The sequence below is a fragment of the Herpailurus yagouaroundi genome, unplaced genomic scaffold, assembly GCF_014898765.1.
Source record: "Herpailurus yagouaroundi ecotype Mexico unplaced genomic scaffold, PumYag 67641, whole genome shotgun sequence".
Taxonomy (NCBI): domain Eukaryota; kingdom Metazoa; phylum Chordata; class Mammalia; order Carnivora; family Felidae; genus Herpailurus; species Herpailurus yagouaroundi.
In genome coordinates this window covers 7658812-7678052 of record NW_024420442.1, presented here as the reverse complement: position 1 = coordinate 7678052, position 19241 = coordinate 7658812, and the positions used below count along the sequence as shown (strand labels likewise).

The 19241-nt window shown below is 39.0% G+C and overlaps 1 protein-coding gene across 2 annotated transcripts in view; it reads left to right on the top strand.

The window, feature by feature from the left end:
- Positions 1–19241, top strand: part of TENM1 (teneurin transmembrane protein 1) — a 796361-nt gene that overhangs the window by 221657 nt on the left and 555463 nt on the right. For both annotated transcript variants that reach the window (XM_040467962.1, XM_040467961.1), the window contains exon 3: positions 8755–9035. In XM_040467962.1, coding sequence (XP_040323896.1) covers positions 8819–9035 — 217 coding nt within the window. In that variant the 5' untranslated portion in view covers positions 8755–8818. The remainder of the gene's footprint in view (positions 1–8754; positions 9036–19241) is intronic.

Here is a 19241-nt window from a genome sequence, read left to right as displayed (position 1 = left end):
CTGTATGAATATGGTTTAATTAACACACACACACACACACACACACACACACACACACACACACACATTCACATCCCCAGGAGATAAATGCACAAAAGCCTTAAGTAATTCACAACAGTGGAAATAAACCTAGCAGATGCATGCAGAAAAAAATACTTGGCCTCGCTAATAATATAGGAAATGCAAGCCAAAAGAAGATACCTTTAATTTACTTATTTCGAAGAGACATTAAAAATAATAGTCAAGGTTGGCAAGGGTATAATGAGAGGAGACACATTGCCAATGGCAGTGTAAATCATTATAATCCCCCAAAGCCACAAATATGCTCAAACCTTTTGGCTTATTAATTCAACTTCTTGGAATTTACCCTAAGGAAATAATAAAAAATATTGAAGACGTTCGTGTTATCTTCAAATGACTCTAGTTAGAATACTTATAAATGGGGACAGAAAATGTAAATACCCAACAATAGGGGAATGGCTATGTAAGTTATGGTACATCCACTCTACACTGCTATTAAAAGTGATGGTTACAGAAAATCTGTAGAAAAATGCAAAAATATCTAGAGTGAAGGAAGCAACATGAAAAAATGTATGTGTGTATTATGACTGGAAGGAAATGGACCAGAATGACAGCACTCTTAGAAGCTGGTAAGATAATGGAGGCAGATTTTGCTTTTACAGCTTTTTTTTGTTCCTCACAACAGTTCACTGTTTAATCGTTTACTTAAAGAGGGACACCTGAGTGGCTCAGTTGGTTGAGCGACAGACTCTTGATTTCAGCTCAGGTCATGATCCCAGGGTCATGGGATCCAGCCACACGTAGGTCACCATGCTGAGTGTGGAGCCTGTGTAAGATTCTTTCTGTCTCTCTGTCTCTGTCTCTCTTTCTCTCCCCCCTCTGCTCCTTTTCCCCACTTGCATGCTCTCTCTCTAAACAAAACAAAACAAAACAAAACACAAAAAAACAAAGAAAGGTAAGAGAAGAATCAGCCAAAAGTGCACTTTCCATTTAAGGGCTTCTTAAGTCCAGTGTTTTCTTTTTTTTTTTTTTTTTAATTGAAGTATAGTTGACATACAGTATTATATTAGGTTCGGGTGTTCAATATAGTGATTTCACATTTAGATACATTATGCAGTGTTTACCACATTAAGTATAGTTACCATCGGTCACACAAAGTTATTACAATATTACTGACCATATTCTCCCATATTCTCTATGGTGTAATTTACATCCCATGACTTATTTATTTTATAACTGGAAGTTTGTGTCTCTTAATCCTCTTCACCTATTTCACCCATCCCCTCATCCCCTCCCTTCTGTCAACCACCAGTTTTTTCTCTGTATTTGTCTGTTTCTGTTTTGTTTTGCCTGTTCTTTTGCTTTGTTTTTTAGATTCCATATGTAAGTGAAATCATATGGTATTTGTCCGTTTTTGTCTGACTTATTTCACTTAGTATAATGTCCTCTAGGTCCATCTGTGTTGTTGCAAATGGCAAGATTTTATTCTTTTTTATGGCTGAGTATTATTTCTCTCTCTCTCTCTGTCCCTGTGTGTGTGGGGGTGTGTGTAAGACATCTTTATCCATTCATTTATCAATGAACACTTAGGTTACTTCCACATCTTAGCTATTGTAGATAATGCTGCAATAAACATAGAGGTGCATTTATCTTTTTGAATTCATGTTTTTATTTTCTTTGGGCAAATACCCAGAATCAGAATTGCTGGATCATATTGTATTTCTGTTTCTAATTTTTTGAGGAACCTCCATACTGTTTTCCATTATGGCTATACCAATCTACATGTCCCCCAGCAATGCACGTGTTCCCCTTTCTCCACATCCTTGCCACCATTTGTTACTAGTCCAGAGGTTTCTGACTGAGTCCATATCCATTAATGTAAAAGGTCCTTACTGAAGAAAAATTATTATAATAATCCCAAGGAGTACTAGCCCCATTTGCTAGGTATTCTCCAGGTACTGGGTGGCTTCATTTTCTCTGTCTTGTGCTCTGAAGAAGGCCAGTTCTCTTTGAGCAATGTCCAGTGTACTCTTTAATTTTTTTCTAGAGTGGAGTACGTCTTTTTGGTGAAGGCTCCAACCTATAAAGAGTTGCTACGTGTAGGACAGGCCTATTTTCCATTTTGAGAGGGTGTATATATGATTAATAATAAGAAATGGAAAGAAAATAACACGATAGAGGAACAGGTAGGGAGTTTATTTCCAGTACATAAATATATACACTTACCAATGGATTCAAAAGTAATATTTTAATATACTACCCCATAATTGATGGGAATGTATATGAAGGTTTGCGAAGAGGGAGAGGAAAGGGACAGAGGAGAGAGGAGGGGAGGGGGAGTGATAAATAATGTAAACTTGGCTTTGAAGAAACCCACCATTTTTGGTAGTTTTTTAAAAAGTTTTCATTTAAACTCCAGTTAGTTAACATACAGTGTAATATTAGTTTCAGGTGTTCAATATAGTGATTCAACAACTCCATACATCACCCAGTGCTCCATTACAAGTGTCATCCTTAATCCACATCACCTATTTAACCCATCCCCCCACTCGCCTCCCCTCTGGTCATCATCAGTTTATTCTCTATAGTTAAGTCTGTTTTTTTGTTTTTCTCTCTCTCTCTCTCTCTCTCTCTCTCTCTCTCTCTCTCTCTCTCTTTGTTTTCCTTTGCTCATTTGTTTCTTAAATTCCACGTATGAGTGAAATCATATGGTATTTGTCTTTCTCTGACTGATTTTGCTTCACATAAACCCACCATTTTTTTTGGCCAGTCTAAGCTTCCCTTCAATTTCATGTACAATCATGAGATTTTAGATCTAGATGAGCTCTTTAAGATGATCTAATCTCCTTATTACATTTAGAAAAAGTAGAAGCCCTAAGAGAGAGGAGGTTATCTGCCTTAGGCCACTCTGCCGGGTGTCTTCTGAATGACAATGTAGATTAGTGATTAAGAGTGTGGCCTTTGGAGCAGACTGTATGAATTGAAATCTCAGCTCTGCTATTTACTAGCTATGTGACCTTGGCCTAGTCACTTAACTGCTCTGTTCCTTGATTTTCTTTATGTATAAGATGTACCTACTTCATAGGATGCAATTAGAATTAAAGGAGTTAATGTGTGAAAAACACAACAGTGCCTGGTAGGCCTGCCACCTGAGGACTTCCACCTGTGTTAGCTGCGGCTGTTGTTATTCTTGCTTATTCTGCCATTTCAAGGCCAACGATTTTCACGTGCCAGGTTGTCTCTTCATAACCTTACGGTGGCTGAAGAAATAAACATATACCTCCATGGGTCTTTTCTGTAGTCACCGTGGAGTTTATCTTGTTAGCGAGTAGAAAGTGGAAAACACAAAGGTAAACCACAGGTAGTGACGTGTGAATTTATACTGTGTGATCTATGTGAATGTATCTTCTGCAGTAGAGCAGATAATTGACCTTTGTTTTTTACTGTTTCTTAATAGCTGCATGTGTTTTACTGACACAATTCCTTTTTGATTTTGATTTTTTCTTTTTTCTTTTTTTTCTTTTTTTTTTTTAACGTTTATTTATTTTTGAGACAGAGAGAGACAGAGCATGAACAGGGGAGGGTCAGAGAGAGAGGGAGACACAGAATCTGAAACAGGCTTGGGGCTCTGAGCGGTCAGCACAGAGCCCAATGCGGGGCTCGAACTCACAGACTGCGAGATTATGACCTGAGCCTAAGTCGGCTGCTTAACCGACTGAGCCACCCAGGCGCCCCGATTTTTTCTTTTTTCAATGTTTATTTTATTTTTGGGAAAGAGAGAGCACAAGTTGGGGAGGGACACAGAGAGGGGTTTACAGAGGATTTGAAGCAGGCTCTGCTCTGACAGCCGGGAGACTGATGGGGGCCTCGAACTCATGAACCAGGAGATCATGACCCAAGCTGAAGGCGGGCACTTAACTGACTGAGCTACCCAGGCGCCCCCACAATTCCTTTTTTAAAAAAGTTTATCATTATCAAAATAATAGAGAAATAAGAAAAACTGCTTTGCTGCGAATAGCATTATGTATACTTTTGGTATTTCTGTGAGTTGACACTGTCTTCATCATGTCTCAATAAATAACACATGCTCATCAGTGGACCTCCAGGATGCCATGTTGGGCACTGAATGAAAAAGTCAATTAAGCAAATATGAACGTGTCTTTTACCTTGGAGTATTGGAAACAGCATCTTTTGAGAATTATTGTGCTTTCAAACTTTGTTAGGTTTAATGTTTTAAACTTCTGTTACTGTCTTAATATTTTCCTACTTTTTTTTATTTTCAAAAAGTAAACCATTTGTGAGTGAAGTCAAGCTCTGCCTCACAGGATTTTGGTAAATGTCACGGTTACATACTCTCACGGCCCTAGGCACACAGAGTTGTGCGTCTCCATATCAGGTGCCTAAAGAGAGCTGAATGTATCTTCTGCTACCTGGTCCACACACCCAAATGTTAAGATAAGAAGTTGTGGGGGCACCTGTATCTCAGTCGGTTAAGTATGTGACTCTTGATTTCAGCTCAGGTCAAGATCTTACAGTTCGAGGTATCCAGCCTCTGAGTTTGGCTCCTTGCTTACAGTATGGAGCCTGCTCGGGATTCTTGCTCTCCCTTTCTCTGCCCCTCCCCCACTCATGCACACGTGCATTCTCTTTCTCTGTCTGTCTCTCTCAAAATAAACAAATGAACATTAAAAACAGACAAGAAGTTGTGATTGGGGGTCAGGGAGCAGAGAAGGATTACTTTCTCTTGGTTTATACCAATTTGTGGTTTAAAGGAAGATTGCTTCCGAGGACCCTCAATAACCTTGAATCGATGTGACATTCCTAGCTGATTCATAGCTGTGATTAGAACTTCAAGAATGGTTCAAAATAGCTATAGGAATATTTCTCTCTTTCTCTCTCACTCATTCACTCACTCAAGAGTTCACATGTTGCAAAATAAACAACATACTGAGGGAAAAGAGAATGTCTGGATTCCCATGCATAAAAATAAGGGTGATTTTAACATCATAAATAATAGTTGCCAGAACACAACATTAGGCATTAGAAGTGAGATGTTTTTCATTTTCAAATTTAACTTGTTAGGTTTGAATGGTGTTAAGATAAGTGTAAATTCATAACCAGCTGAGACTTAGGCAGGAGTGCTATTTTGACCATACCTCTGCTATGTTAATCTCAATCAGAATAAACCAAACTTGACTGAGAAAGCAAGTGGGAGATGGGAGAGAAAATAAAATGTATATCTGTATATTATAATGGAAAGCATCTTATTAAGTTATTTTTAATTATAAGCATCTTGATGGATGTTTTTGCATTATCAATGTCTTTATGTGGAAAATAGCTCTCCACCCCTATTGGGTAAACTTTCATCCTTTAATGAACGCAAAACTATATGTGTTGGCTGAAATGAAATTAGATTAATTTTATTGATGGCTCCTTTTTTGGGTGGAAGTCCCATTCTCTGCTGCAAAGGTGCATTTCTGGAAGTCTACTGTTGATATGTTTCTCACTTTGCACTGTTTGTAGCAAAGTCAGGGTCTAAAATCCAGCCGGGTTTATGAAGCACGTGCTATGGGAACCTAAGAAGAAAGAGATTCAAATTGGCCTTATCACATAGATGCTCAGTAGAATTTTGGTGGTTGTGGTGAGGGTGTTGGCGATGAACAAATAAGCTAAATCAAGTACAGTCTTTCCCAATATCTTTATCTTTGGTGCTCAAACACTACTTTGTCTTTCTTTAGGAGTCCTTTAATCTGCTCTGTAGTAGAGCTGTTTATCACTTGCATTAGACTGTGAATTCCTTGGGGGCACAGACTATGGCCTATTCATTTCCACATTCTCTCTAGCCCTTCTTGTGAATTCTGGGCAATGATGTATTCAATTCATTCAACAAGTATTGATCAAGAGTCTACTATATTCCAGACATCGTGCTTATTTGGGGGATGTAGCAGTGAATAAAACAGATAAAAATACTTCATGGGGCTTATATTTTAGTAGAGAGACACAGATGACAGTAAGCAAATAAGCAATATATATAGATATAGATATAGATATAGATATAGATATAGATATAGATATAGATATATATGTCACTTGGTGATAAGTGCTATGAAACACAGGAAGGAGGATGAGAAGTGACATTTGTGTGTGTTTTTTTGGTGGTTTACTATGGGAGGCTGCAAAGGCCCTGAGGTGGAAACATGCCTGTTATTTTCAGACACTTCAAGAAGGCTGGTGCATCTAGAGTGCATGAGGTGGGTGGAAATATCAGGGGATGAGTTTAGAGAGGTTAGGGTAGGGAGAAGTGAACCTTGTAGGGGCCTTGTTGGTCATTGTAAGGACTTTGGCTTTTATTTTGAAGGATAGAAGATGCTATTGCTGCTTCTGAGCAAAGGAGAGACATTGACATGACTTAGATTTTAAAATCTTCATTCTGGCTATAGTGTAGGGAATGTGCTATAAAGAGAGCAATGTTAAAAGCAGCACATCAATTAGGCTATTGCAGTGGTCCAGGTGGGAGATGATGGCTGGAACCAATGTGGTGGTAGTGGGGAAGTGGAGAGATGTCATTGGATTCTGGGTATATTTCTTTTTTTATTTTTTATTTTTAAATTTTTTTTTTCAACGTTTATTTATTTTTGGGACAGAGAGAGACAAAGCATGAACGGGGGAGGGGCAGAGAGAGAGGGAGACACAGAATCGGAAACAGGCTCCAGGCTCTGAGCCATCAGCCCAGAGCCCGACGCGGGGCTCGAACTCCCAGACCGCGAGATCGTGACCTGGCTGAAGTCGGACGCTTAACCGACTGCGCCACCCAGGCGCCCCAGATTCTGGGTATATTTCAAAGGTAGCACCAGAAGAATTTACTGGTGAATTGCACGTGGGATGTGAATGACAGGGATCGAGGTCTGTGGCCTGAGCCAACAGAGGAATGGAATCCACCGTTTACCAAGATGGGAAAGACCGTGAGAGGAGCAAGGTTGGGAAGTGGTGGGAATCACGAGCTCAGATTTGAACATACTAAGTTCGAGATGCCTTTTAGATATCCAGGTAGAGATATTGGGTGGCCAATTGGATATTCAAGTCTGTGGCTCAGGGGAGAGATTGTGCTGGAGCTCTAAGTTGGGGAGTGTATAGGCAGTATGTCTCATGAGATGGCATGAGATTAGACTATTGTTGATTATCAATAGATATTTACTTACAATACTTGATTTGCTTTCTCTCCAAGTATCTTCATTTCTGATATTAATTCAGACCAAAATAGCCATCTCTATAGACCATTTATGGAATTTGTAGGTTAGGAGTTAAATAGTTTCTACTTTGTGTGTGCCTAGAGTAGTGCTAAGTGGTATAGGGGATACAGGGAAGCATAAGACTCCAATTCTGCCTTCAAGATCCTTAACGTTTGATTAGGGAAATAGCACTTTGATTCATGAAACTTTGTTCATACTACAAAACATTAGGTACCGTTGAATGCGTAATAGTCAATCCATACATTTTATTGAGCGATTTCTGTATTCTGTGCGTTTGCTATACATATAACAGGAATTGCAAAAAGCGAGATACCGCACATGATTTAGGAACCACTATCTAGATGTTTGTAGATTTCCTTGAAAATGCATATGGTGAAGAGCTTAAGAAAAATAAAGGAGTCCATTTTACTGCAAATGAAATCATAAAGTTATTTCAGTTTGAAGTAGGTTTTTTAACATTGCACACACACAAAAAAACCCCACCAAGTTGCAAAGTTGCAGCGTTTGATGAAAATAATGATAAAATAACGTAAGAGATGAAGATGAGTACATTTTTACAGGGCTTTAAAATTTTCAGAGGACTTTGACATCTCAGATGGCATTTGATGTTCTCAAACCTCTCTGCGCTAAGTAAGACAGATAATGCCTCTACTTGCCCTAAGAGCCTTAGTGACTTGTAGCTCAGCATTCTGTGGGGGAAGGGGGGTTCTTTCAGTGATTTATCATGAAGTTTTAAAATTTCTATTTCTAAACCCGATTTAGAGCTTGCTGTTCCTATACCAGTATACTCACCAGAAGTGTTGTTTACATCCTCTCGGTACTATGAAGAACAAAAATTTACCGCCACCTAACTCATTAAAAATTCTCTGCAAGCCTGAGGCTCAAAAGCCACAATATGGACACAAAGAGCTCAGTCCCCCTCAAGGACACTTAATTTCATGAGCCTCTCTCACTCAGAATTCTTCCCTTCTTCAAAACCCCTTTCTTAAGTGCAGTTTTAAACCAGAGGTGAGTTTGGGGGTTTTTTTTTTTTTTGTTTTTTTTTTTTTTTTTCCTGAATGTAGTTCCCTTACCAGTTTTCATTTCAAATGTGGGATATGCTGGGTTAGTATTTGTACTCCTAGCCACTTTCGGATCTCAGAATATTTTTTAATCTAACCACTGAATTAACATTTAAAACACGCACACACCTTAGAAGACATTGTCCTTTATCTGCATTCCAATACAAATATTTTTGAAGGCTGTCTCTCTTCCACCTCGAGTATTTTCTGATACCGCAACCTCCGGTTTAATCCTAAGTGCTTGCCAATGTGCACATGTAACACAGAGTGTTATTGTTGCCTCAGGCTAGCTTCTTGTCATCTAGTTTGTCTTTTGCTTCACTCCTTTGATAGTATTATCAGAACCAATTGTGAATCTGCCAGATGCATTTCCTCTCCAAAGGACAAATCTAAGAAGGCTTGTGTTTTTCCTTCTTTTTCAGGACTGCTTACTTGAAAGAAGTTGTTCTTCCTTCTTTTCATGAAATTGAGTTTGCTTAATCAGACATGGAGCAAACGGACTGCAAACCCTACCAGCCTCTCTCAAAAGTCAAGCACGAAATGGATCTAGCTTATACCAGTTCTTCTGATGAAAGTGAAGATGGAAGGAAACCAAGGCAGTCCTACAACTCCAGGGAAACTCTGCATGAGTATAACCAAGAGCTGAGGATGAGTTACAATAGCCAGAGTAGGAAGAGGAAGGAAGTAGAGAAATCTACTCAAGGTATGTTTTTACTGGATTTTTAGAACTAATATTTCTCACTAGGGAATGCTTGTGTGTGTAAACTTATGTTTTCAAAAACAAATTTGCTGATGTTAACTGGTTAATAATGCGCACTGCTTACATATGCTTAGTGAATTTGTTCATATGCCAATCTGGCTAAGGTTGTAGGTTACATGTGCTTTTTACGGATTATGCATGAATTTAGATGCAACAATCCTCTTATCAGGGCATTCAAAATTTGTCTAATCCTACAAATAGCCATTTACAGACTGAAGGATAAATAATTTATAGTAAGATGAAAAGTAAACAACTAAGTGCTTTTCAAGCCATTGCTTCTTTTTTTTTTGTTTAAACATTTATTCATTTTGGGAGACAGAGGGAGACAGAGTGCGAGCAGGGGAGGAGCAGAGAGAGAGGGAGACACCTAATCTGAGCTGTCAGCACAGAGCCCCACGCAGAGCTCAACGCAGAGCTCAACGCAGGGCTTGAACTCACAAACTGTGACATCATGACCTGAGCTGAAGTTGTTAACTGACTGAGCCACCCAGTCTCCCCATAAATATTTGGCTTCTAAAAGAGCTTTATCGGAGACCACCAAACAAAGGTCCGGAAAATTTGTCGTCAGAATGCAAAACTTTGTGCAACATAGTCCTAAGGGAAAGTAAGAACTTCCCTTCTGACCATTGCCATAATGTGGAACAGATCCTTTGGACAGCCTTGGTTTCTTAATTACAGATTGACAAGACTGGTTTTTAAAAAATGTTTATATTTGAGAGAGAGAGAGAGAGAGAGAGAGAGAGCGAGCGAGCAGGGAGAGGAGCAGAGAGAGAGAGTGGGTCAGAGGATCCAGGCAAGCTCTGTGCTGACAGCTTCTGTGCTGACTGCAGTGAGCCTGATGCGGGGCTCAAACTCACGTTCCGGGAGATCATGACCTGAACTGAAGTCAGATGCTCAACTGACTGAGCCACCCAGGCGCCCCAACAAGACACTTTTTAATAAATAGAAAACAGATAGATAGAAATAGTTTCCTTATTTCTTTAAAATTGACAGCGAAACAATATTAGATACTCTTTTAACTACACAGAAGAAAAGACACTGATGTTAGCACAGGTTAGTATTTTCTTAAAAGAATACATCAATGTTGAAATGAAAAAAAATAGGTTTGATTATCTAGATCCGTGGCTCTAAACTGAGGGACCCTGAAGCAACAACAGCAGCACCTCCCACAGGACTTGTTAGCAATGCAAATTTTCACATTCCACCCTAGATTTAGGATTCAGAAACCCTGAGTGTGGGACCCAGCAATCTGTGGTTTAAGAAGCCCTCCTGGGGATTCTGATGCAGACTCAAGTTTGAGGACCACTGCTTCATCCCTTTGAAATCTTTTACTCAGAGAGCCTCACAGATCACATCTAGTTGGGTGTCTTCCAAATATTTATCTTCAGCTCTATCATTTTTCCCAAACTCAAGCCCTACATTTTCAGTTACCTGCTTAACATTTGCAAATGAATGGACACTCCCACTGGCAGCTCTAAATCAATGTATCTAAAGCGACTGACATTCTCAATCCCGCTCCTTTTCTTTCCACCACAGCATTTGTTAGCGATGCTTCCATTCTCTCCAGCTATCCACATACACTTTCCATACCTAATCCTACCTAATCTGTTGCCTCTTCCAGCAGATTTAACTTCTACATGTCTCAAATCCATCTTCCTCTTTCTATTATCATTATCACTACTCTCATTTTGTCTTATCTAGACTGTTTTTTTGTTGCCTAAATGATCTCCTTGGATCCCACCTCATCCCTGTTCCGTCCTTTTGCCTTGTTGTTCTCTTTCCCTTGCAATGCCCTTCTCTGCTACCTCCTGTAACTTAATTACTCAACTGTCTTCAAGGCCGAGCCTTCCAGCGTCTTTGCCACAGAGCCTTGTTTGCACTGTCATCCCCTTTGTACCGATTGCTGACTTTTATTACTTTTGTATGTACATTCCTAGACTGTATAGTCAGTGAAGATGAGGATCATGAGTTTTTTACTGGTCTCTATTTTTCTATGGTGCTTTGCATATATTATGTGCTCTGTAATTTTTTATTTAAGGAATAAGTTGCCATCAACCAAAACGTAAGTAACTTATCATGCGTTGAAAACTGCTTTTTAAATATTGACATTGGCACAGGTTCCTTATTTTTTTAAAAAGAGTAGGTCATTGATGAGATGACAAAAAAAAATTTTGGTTCTCTAGATCAGTGGTTGTCAAAGCATGGAGCCTAGACGAGCAGCAGCGGCATCACCCATGAACATGTTAGAAGTGCAGATTCTCAGGCATCATCCCAGGCCATGTAAAATGCAGTCAGTAGAAATGAAAATTACTGTATTCTAATTAGTATTAGAATCTTACATTACAGAAATTTTAAAATGAGCCAAAGATTTTATATATTCATACTAGCATTTAAACATGCCTTAAATGTTTATGGTATTAATGATATTACACATGTTTTAGCTGTTACCATAACTGGTAAAAGTTTTGTATCTGTCTTTTCAAATAATTCATTTTAATCTTTCCTATTTGGTCTGCTAATGGCGACTGTAAATTTGTTATAAAACAATTTTACTTTTCTGCCTAACTTTTTTTTGGGTCTTTCATGCTTTAAGAAACGTGTAGTTCCCATTAAATTTTTTTTCTTTAAGGCTGTGTTTATAGAATATGAACTTAAAATTGTGAGTTGTGGGCTGTGGGATTGAAGTGTGGAGTGCTTGACTAACATGTTGTGAGTTGAAATAAGAATGCACTTCTAGTGACAGTTTGTTCTAAAAATATGAGCAGTTTTGTACTGAGTCAGTATAAAGAGCCTAGCCAGCCTCAGATTTTGTCTCTGTGCTTTGTGACCAAAATGAATTTGGGGAATATGGAAATTGGCCTTCTATGATGCCATCCTAACTTTTTTCAATAACCTGTACTCAATAAGCTTTTACTTAGCACTTGCTACGTGTCAGGCCTTGAGGCAGTGCTAGGGATGTAGTCAACCACCATGGTTTCTGCCTGTAGAAAATGCATAATGTGGTAGAGAAGAGAGAGATCAAACGGATCATTGCAATTAAATGCAATAAGTACTTTTATAGATAAAGTGGTATGGAAATACACAGGGTCCATAGAAAGGTGATATTTGATCTAGGTCTTAAAATTTGAACAAATTCTGACTTGGAAAAGGGCATTCCAAGAGGGTAGATTAGCAGGTGCAAAAGCATAAAGCCGTGAAAAGGCCTGGGATGGTGAAAACTTCAGTGTGGCTAAGGGTAAGGTACATTGGAGCCAGATCACAAAAAGTATTGCATGCCCAATTTTGGAGTTCCTTTTTTTTCCCCTCATGCTTAAAAAACCACAGCTTTTAAGTGATGGAGAATTTCATGAGGAATATAATTTCTAGGATGGGAAGTGTAGAGGAGAATTGTAGATGTGTAAGCAGCAGTGTAGGAGATTGATTGCAGTTGGGAAAAATTGGATGCAGGCAGACAATCTATAAAGCTACTGAATGGCAGGCTAAGAATGGCAATGAAGGTATAAACTTTGGCTGTATCGGAAGAGGTAAAGAAACAGAGTCCAGAGATATCAATGTGGAGGAATTGATAGGAGTTGGTGATTACTTGCTGAGGTGGAAAGAGATAAGAGTCAAGGATGCCTGGATTTCTAGTTTGGGAAACTGGGAGGATGATGATCCATTTACCAAGAGAAGGAAAACAGGAGGAGAGGTGGATTTGGAAGGGAAGAGAATGAGTTTCTTTTGAGACATGTTAAGTTTAAGATGCTTGGGTGGCATCCAGGTGGATTTTGCTATCAGGCAGTTGGAACTGCATGTCTAGAGTTCAGGAAAGATCTGGACTGTTGATATACGTATATTTGCATCCATTGGTATCTTACAGTAGGAGATGCCTGGGGATGGATGATATTACCCAGGGAGAACATGTAGAGTGAGACTAGAGAAAGGCCAAGGACGAAAACCGGAATCTATCATCTGTGAACTTACATAAACACATTGTCAACCTATTTACATTTTTAGCTAGCACTGTCCTTTGGTGTGCTGACTTCTATAAACTCAAGTATAAAGCTCCAGGAGGTGAAGGTCTGGAAACTTGGGATCTTATCTGCCACTGACCCACTATGGAGACACCTGGGAGGGAAGAAAATACATACCTCTTTGGCGGAGAAATGAACTACTCCACATTAGGCAAAACTGTGGACCCAGTTGTTATCTTTTTTGTGAGTTCAGGTATCTACTTTGTTGTCTTATTCCACGTATTGCATCGGTAGATGAGTAAAAGAAAATGTTAATTTGCATGAATTTATGTGACTGGTAGTAGCATTTTGCGTTAACCTAGCTGAGTCGAGCCTGACTCATTATTTTTAAGGAATAAAATTCTCAAAAAAGTGTTGAGTTTTGTAAAAATGTTTATGATTGAGAGAGAGAGAGAGAGAGAGCGAGCAAGCAGGGTAGGGGCAGAGAGGGAGGGAGACAGAGGATCCAAAGTGGGCTCGGTGCTGAGAGCAGAGAGTCCAATGCAGGGCTCGAACCCACAAGCCTTGAGATCATGACCCAAGCCAAATTCAGACGCTTACCTGACTGAGCCACCCAGGTGCCCTCGAAAAGTGTTGAGTTTTAAATCAAGAAGGAAGAAAGCAAATACAATTGGGCACCTGCTACTGTGGCACACACTCTCCTAGATGCTTTTCAGGTTTACTAGCTGTGTAGCGTTAAGCAAGTTACTTCAGCTCTCTGAACCTGTTTCTCATCTGCAAAATTGAATTCATCATCATCATCATCATCAACACCACAATAATCACAGTGATTAAAATAAAAGTAATAATAATAATAGTAATAATAATAATAATGATAAACCTTTAATAGTACCTACTCTGTTCCAGGACTCTTTAGGTGCTTTACATTTGCTCCTCATTTGAGGTATGAAATGTTATTTCCACTTTACAGAGAAGGTAACTGAGGCTTAGAGAAAAAATAACTGGTCAGTTTCTGCAGCTAAGAAGTGGTGAGAGTTGGGACTGGAAAACATGTCTTTGGCTCTGAAGTTCCCATCACTCACTATGTTACATTCTCCCATACCTACCTCATGAGGTGTGGTGATATGGATTAACTGAGATCATAAGTGTGAAAATGTTTAGGAGCTTAATAAATGTTAATTTCCCTTCATTTCCTTCCCCAGCCACCTTGCCAGCCTCTTTTTGTTTCGGTGACCAAGGGTTTACAAGAGGTTTAAAAAGCCTCTCCATTCTGATTATCTTTAGAAAAGGACATGTGATGTGCTATATAATTTGTAATGAAACATTCCTGAGTCTGTTTGTTTTTTCACTTTTTAGGGAAGTTATTGTGCCACCCAATTCGGGGCTTGTTTGGGGGAAATATTACTATTCCCCAAGGAAATACTTGAGTCCATCTGAAAGTATCTTCATATTCTAAAACTGATTTTTGTATCTTCCAAAAGCTTTCAAATTAAGGGGTGGACACTAATCTAATATTATTCACAATTCTTTACGAACGGGATGAATAAGCCTTAGGCAAACTTATTTTATATGATTTTTGCCAAGTCTAATAGCAGGAGTAGATTTCCTGGAGGCATAGAGGCTAACAGTTTCTCCTAAGTAGCCTCCCTTCCAAGGGAGGCATCAATTAACTAAAAAGTTAGTATAAGAGTAATGAAAATATAAATATATGAGTGTATAAACATAGGATAATAATTTTAGTTATGAGAATTTCCCTGTAATTTTTATAATAGATAAGATTAGTTTTGAATATAGCCATTTTACTGCTAAGTAATTCTGAATATGAAGTCACCCATGCACGAAACGGAGGTATGGTGAGGACCTATTACAAATCCCACAAGATCACAGACTCTTGAGATACTACAGCTGGCACAAACATTTTATTTCTCCCTCCTTAACCTGCTCTTTTGTGGCTTCTCTTTCTCCTAATGTGGTTTTTTTGTTTGGTTGGTTGGTTGTTTTCTTCTTTCTGTATTACAACCTAAGCTTAAATCTCACATTATCGCCATCTGGTGGAAAAATTTTTAAACTGCTCATTTGTATTTACTGAGATTACAGGGAAGGAAAGCTTATGTCATCCATGCATCCATCCATCCACCCATCCTTCTATCTGTCCATCAATCCACTTTTTTGATTTACTCATTTATACATCAAACATTCATTCAGTGTCAGCTATGTTCCAGGTACTTTGTTAGATGGATGAAGTTCATCTTGAAGTAAATAGACACAAGTGACTCTTATTTGTCCCCCCTCCCCCCCGGCCCCAGCTAATATGCCACTTCGTCCCACAGAAGCTGTGCAAGCACCATCGCCCCCTGTGGATTCAAGGAGTAGTTAGAAGCCCATATTTGAGAAGTGCATTTCTCAATTCTTACTTCAAACACTTAGCGGTAATATAGACTATTGTTTGCTTAATATCTAAAAATTTGGGATAACAGTTCCTATGAAAATCTCAAAAGAACTTTTAATCTCAGGATCTGTATTTCTTGGTAAAGATCACAGATGGCAGATATAATGTAGCAAGGCCTATAAAATGAAAATTTTAACAGCATTTGATCACCTGTAATGAATTTAGTGCTGTGAGCATGTTGTGCTTCTCGTGGTCACAAGTTGCTATATATAATGGGTGCCCAGAAAGAGCTTAGACTATAAGAGAAAACTAAGTTGTTTTGCAGAAGCTCCAATTGGTTAATATCTTTTAGTCAGTACCCTTGGTTCATGAAAAGTTATTCAATAAACATTCATTTCTATAGTATCTAAAACTGGTAGGATGTCTATGATATCCTCTAACCATACTCCCTGTAACCTGACCCATGGCGGACATCCCTGATCAAGTCATGGCATTCTTTCTTGTTGAACCCAACTGCAACCTCACACTCCCATTAACAGAACATTCCATGCAAGCATTGTCCATCAGTTGTTAACTGCAATTGAGATGAGCCTATTTGAGATGAAACATTGAGATGAAACTTACTTCCTATCTGTGGCCTGCTTATCTGTGCCAAGTTTTGTGTTAAACTCTAAAGATAATATAGATGAATAAGAAGCAGGTTTTGCCCTCAAAGAATTCATAGTACATTGGGAACACAAATACAATGTGATTGATGTTATAATAGTGATATATGTAAAGTACTATGGGAGTCTAGAAGCTAGAACCACATACTTAGCTTGGGGAATGGTGACAATGTTCATAAGAGAAAAATCTAACATTTATTAAGTACCAGGCACTGAGTAAGGAACTTTAGATGGATTACGTTTGTCAGTCATTCTAATAATGCTATGAGGTTGGGATCATTATTATCCCTGTTTGCAGATGAGTAAAGCAAGGCACAGAGATGCTAAGTAACTTTCCTAATATTGCAGAGGTAGTAAGTAATAAGAATGGGTTTGGAACCCCGACAGTCTAATGTTAGAGCCCACTGTCGTAATTACTATCAGAGATAGACAGCTCAAAATTCAGATCTGGAGTTTGAGGAAATGATGTCACTCTGTGTGTGTGTGTGGCGGGGCGGGGGGGGGGGTTGGTGTGTTTGGAGTCATATATAAATAGATGGTTCCTGAAGCAGTGGGAGTAGAAGAGAAGCCAGTGAGAATACGTACAATTAGAAATAAAGAGAGCCAGATATGATACCCTGAGAGACAATTGTGTTTAAAATAGTGGGCAGAGACAAAAAAAAGATGGTCTTGAGATGTCAGAGAAGAATCAGAAGGAAGGGATATCAAACAAGCCAAGGGACGGGACTTTCCAGCAGAAGACGTGACAAATATTGTCAAACACTTCAAAATCAACAAGTAGAATGAAAATTGACAAAAGGCAGTAAAACAGGCAGTTTAGAAGGTCATTGCTGATTTTAGACCAGAGATTTTCCACCTTGACTGGCATAAAAATTACCTGGGGAGTTTTACAAATCCCAGTGCTAAGATTGTTCCTTAGACCAATTAAACCAGAATTTCCACAGATGAGACCCAGACATTTACAAAAATTTCTCGGGAGCTTCCAATGTGCATCCAAGCCAGGGATTTACTTCCTTAGAGTAAACAATTTCAGTAATTTGGAGAAAGATCCCAAATCATAAGGATTTGAGGAGTGAATGCAATTGAATGTAGTAATTGGAATAAGGCTCTGTTGGAGAATGTTTTAGGATCTCAGGTGGAGGGAAAGGTTTTGAAAGGGTTCAGTGCCTCCTCTGAGACAGGAAGTAAGTTCTGAAATGGAGTGGCAAGAGTTGAAGTTCATGTCTTAATGATCTCAATTTTCTTGGATGGAGGCAAGGTTATCTGCTAAAAGTGTGGATCGAGTCAGGAGTTTCAGATGAGTAATGAGAGGTTTTTGACGGATATGGAGTCATACATATATATCTGGAGCTCAGGGAAGGTAGGGGTGAGAGTAGAAACGTGAGGATATTAACGACGATAAATATTATTGACCACTGTGTGTCAAGTACTGCTGAGTGGGCCCATATATAGTTTTTATTCAGTCCTTATCATAACTCTTTGATGTAGAGATAATCATCATGACCCTTAATTTATAGTTACACAGCTTGAGTTAAATAGATCGAAGACACAAATCCATGATTTTCAGACTAAAGCCTATGTTCTTTCCCCTGCACTGTTAGCTGTGGCTCTAGTCTATGATGCCCACCCTGTGCTATGAATATTCATTCTTGTTGAGAAAAATGGTTTCCAAACAGTACTGAGTGCCAAACTAAAGTTGGAAATTCTATATTTTGGGGGTGCCGCTCTGTGACAGATTTAAGGGAGATAGGACATATACTTGATGCATTAAAATTTCTTCTTCTAATGAAAAGGGAATGCCAGACTATCCTCTATATTGTTACCAGTGATCTTTCTTTAAAAATTTTTTTTAACGTTTATATATTTTTGAGACAGAGACAGAGCATGAATGGGGGAGGGTCAGAGAGAGAGGGTGACACAGAATCCGAAGCAGGCTCCAGGCTCTGAGCTCTCAGCACAGAGCCGATGTAGGCTCGAACTCACAGACCGTGAGATCATGACCTGAGCGGAAGTCGGACGCTTAACCGATGGAGCCACCCAGGCGCCCCACCGGTGATCTTTCTAAAACACAAATCAGATCATACCATTCTTCTGAATATCCTTTAGTGTCTCCCAGTGCTCAGAGTAATGGATTTTCACAGCAAGGGGTACAGGAGGAGACACTACTAAATGCTTTAAGAATCTGATCAAAGCTCTGAATCTTCTGTTCAGAAAAAAATGCACATATATACAATATCTGCCATACATTTCAAGGGGCTCAGAAAGCCCTTGAAGTCCTTCTGCATCCATAGATCACTGGTGAAGATTCTCTGCTAAGGGAATTTCATCTCCACTTAGTTAATGCAACTTAAATCTTCCAAGATTTAACACTAAAAGAAGCTACAAGGAGAAGCTGTTGGGGGTGCGAGCCAGCCAAGTAGTAAACTCAGCCCCTGAATTTCACCTTCCCTTGGCATCATGTCACCTTGATTTACTACTGTCATCATTAACTAGGAAGGTTTCTACCCAGTGCTAAATCCACAGATGGTCTGGCTTTTGTTTCTAACAGGGGAGGCAATCTTTCCTTATATTGATATTTATACAACACACCCCTGCACACAAATGATACTTTTAAATTATGCTGATGTGCACAAAAATATATATATTGTACAGGTAAGTTAGAAACACGATTTTGGAGAAGGGAGCCTCATTGGTAGAAAAACAGAGGAAGCATGTTTACAGTGCTGAGTGTAGAGGTTGCACCTGCTAGGACCCTTCTGAACGTCATCATTTCTGTAAAACTCTCCTTTTCCTCTGTATCAGTTAGCTCCGAGTATAGGTAGCCATAGTTAATTACAATTTGCCACTTCCTAAGTACCAGTTCATTATCAAATGGTAGTGTTCAGCCAGTAGGGCTAAATTTGATGGAAAGAATTCTCTATATAGATTTTTAAACTAATTTTATGAAATAGTACACAGTTACTACTATTTCCTAGCACATATTATTTAGCACATAGTATTTAGCACATATATTACACTAGTGCGGTTTTACCTCTGACCATCTCTCTCTTGCTGATGAACATTCTTTATCTGGGAATAGGCAGGTCGGGTTCTCAATTCTTTTGCCTTGCTGCTTCTGAGATGACATGGCCTTTTGCTCTCA